The sequence below is a fragment of the Limulus polyphemus genome, unplaced genomic scaffold (genome assembly GCF_000517525.1).
Source record: "Limulus polyphemus unplaced genomic scaffold, Limulus_polyphemus-2.1.2 Scaffold1315, whole genome shotgun sequence".
Lineage (NCBI taxonomy): Eukaryota > Metazoa > Arthropoda > Merostomata > Xiphosura > Limulidae > Limulus > Limulus polyphemus.
In genome coordinates, this window is record NW_013666925.1 from 176,083 (window position 1) to 178,668 (window position 2,586).

The 2,586-nt window shown below is 35.3% G+C and overlaps 1 protein-coding gene across 1 annotated transcript in view; it reads right to left on the minus strand.

Moving 5' to 3' along the window:
• Positions 1–2,586, minus strand: part of LOC106463062 (beta,beta-carotene 15,15'-dioxygenase-like) — a 17,196-nt gene that overhangs the window by 7,989 nt on the left and 6,621 nt on the right. Inside the window, exon 4 of the mRNA XM_022390470.1 lies at positions 529–691. Coding sequence (XP_022246178.1) covers positions 529–691 — 163 coding nt within the window. The remainder of the gene's footprint in view (positions 1–528; positions 692–2,586) is intronic.

The window sequence follows — 2,586 nt, forward strand, 5'->3', positions numbered from 1 at the left end:
GTGTAAACACATGATGAGAATAGCCATTAACAGCAGGAAAAAAAGTGTAAACATATTATGAGAATAGCCATTAACAACAGGAAAAAAAAGTGTAAACACATGATGAGAATAGCCATTAACAGCAGGAAAAAAGTGTAAACATATTATGAGAATATTCATTAACAACAGGAAAAAAAAGTGTAAACATATTATGACAATAGCCATTAACAACAGAAAAAAAAGTGTAAACACATTATGAGAATAGCCATTAACAACAGGAAAAAAAAGTGTAAACACATTATGAGAATAGCCATTAACAACAGGAAAAGAGGTGTAAACACACATATTGAGAACAGTCATTAACAACAGGAAAACACATTATGAGAACAGTCATTAACAACAGGAAAACACATTATGAGAATAGTCATTAACAACAGGAAAACACATTATGAGAACAGTCATTAACAACAGGAAAACACATTATGAGAACAGTCATTAACAACAGGAAAAAAGGTTTAAAATGTCATTGTTTTGGAATTCAATGTTTACCATTCGCTTCCTCCTCTTTGATTGGTGGTTGTGGGGGAATCTTAACAATGTGGTACCTCAAACCCTTATGGAAGCTGCAACCCAAGTTGTAGCTGGTGCCATCAGGATCCACATGAGGGTGGGCACTGGCTAGATTGATGGAGATCAGCTTTTCTAGATTGACCTTTCCACCATAGAGAAGACAAGAACAACACTATATTTAACCCTTTCCACTTTAGAAGGAACTCAAACTGGTTTTTTTATGAAGTAAAATAATGTGTTATTTTATACCTCACCCCTTCCCCATTTTGGTAAACAAAAAGAAATTTTGGTCTTCTTTTTTATATTCATTTAATTTCTGTTCATAAGTGCGTGCTCATTATTGCTCCAGGAATTTTTTCTTTTGACCAATATTATCTCGTTATTATTATTATTAGAAATAACTGTCTACAGCGCCTCGACCGGTGGTATCTTGTTATTATCATAAATGCTATTATCAACCAGAAGAATATTTTCATTATCATAAACCTATAGGCCCTTGTTTGATATACAAGCGTATAACCACTGTTTAATTTAGCTTTATCACATAACTCTATAATTTATTATTAAGTTCGTAGACATGAACTGAAACTTTATATCTCTACAACACTTTATTCAATAATAACTTATTAGCGCAAGTTTAAGACTCTTTGTTAAATCGTACTTTATTAGCGTAAGTCTTACTGTTAACTGGTTCAAAGGTTAAGAAAACTGCAGGCAATCTGCCATCTAGCAAAGACTCTCTGCACCAACATAAAGAAAGTGGCAATCACCAAACTCAGATTCGGAAACTGTCATTACAAAACATCACCAGAAAGCAATGGGTGAAAGTTAGTTGATGATGTAGTTATGACTTTCCCACGAACATTTTCAAAAATCAACCGAGTTCACTTCTTGCTGTTGAAAATCAAGAGATCAATATTTTGTATTTATGACAAAGCTACTATGGCTATGTGCTGCCATTTCTAATTCCAAACTACTGAGCAGAGGGAAGGCAATCAGTCAACAGCACCTTACGGTCCACGCTAAGGAATTGATCGTCACTCAAATGAATTATTGACCAGAGGGAAGGTAGTCAGTCAACAACACCCTATCACTCATAGTAAAGGATTGACTATCACTCAGTTTATAATATGGGGAATACTTTGTGATAAAGCACGGATTCGAATCCAGTTCGCCAGCTTCGAAATCCATAGCTCTACCACATGGATCAGAAAAAACTTGGTTTGGTTGTTGTTAAGCACAAAACTGCACAATGGGCTATCTATGCTCCACCCACGACGGATGTTGAAACCAGATTTTAACGTTGATAGCCCGCATACTTGCCGCTGAGCCACTGGGGTGTGTGGACGGGGGGTCAGACAAAGAGAAGCTCTCATAAGGTACATGATCTACCATTGAAGCGCATGGACTTTTGAAATGTGTGATGGACCCCTTGGAATAAAATGACAGTAGTAGTGATGGAAACTGTAGCCTAAGATGATACTTATGTTTATCTCTATTTAGTCTTGACGTCGTAAAACCCTTCAATTCTTGGTAAAAAATGTTGGATTATTTTTGTATTCTATTTTCAATATAAAGCCTTTGATTAATTATTTGACAAAAAGAGATTTCTATACAGAAGAACTGTTGAAAATTCACGAGAATAAATAAATACTGTGCGAAATAGCTGACTGACCTTGTATTTCTTCACATCAATAATCCCATACGCACGCTCAAGCTATCATAACAACAACAACGTTTTTGTCCCAAGTCCCTCAAGAGAACTGACCACTTCCCTAAAATATACTTTCGTCTCGCCCTAAACTACACATTTACCAGTCTTTACTATATGTTTTTTATTCCTAACAATGAACACAAACTTAAGGCACTCTTTGAAAAACCACTACCAGTACACTGAAGATGACTCTTAAAATACGTGGTGTTATGTTTATTGTTTTAAGTAAGCTAATTAAAAAAAACTAATTTTCAACTAGCTGAAGCATTTAAGTTTGTTTGTTTTGAATTTCGCGCAAAGCTACACGAGGGCTATCTGCACTA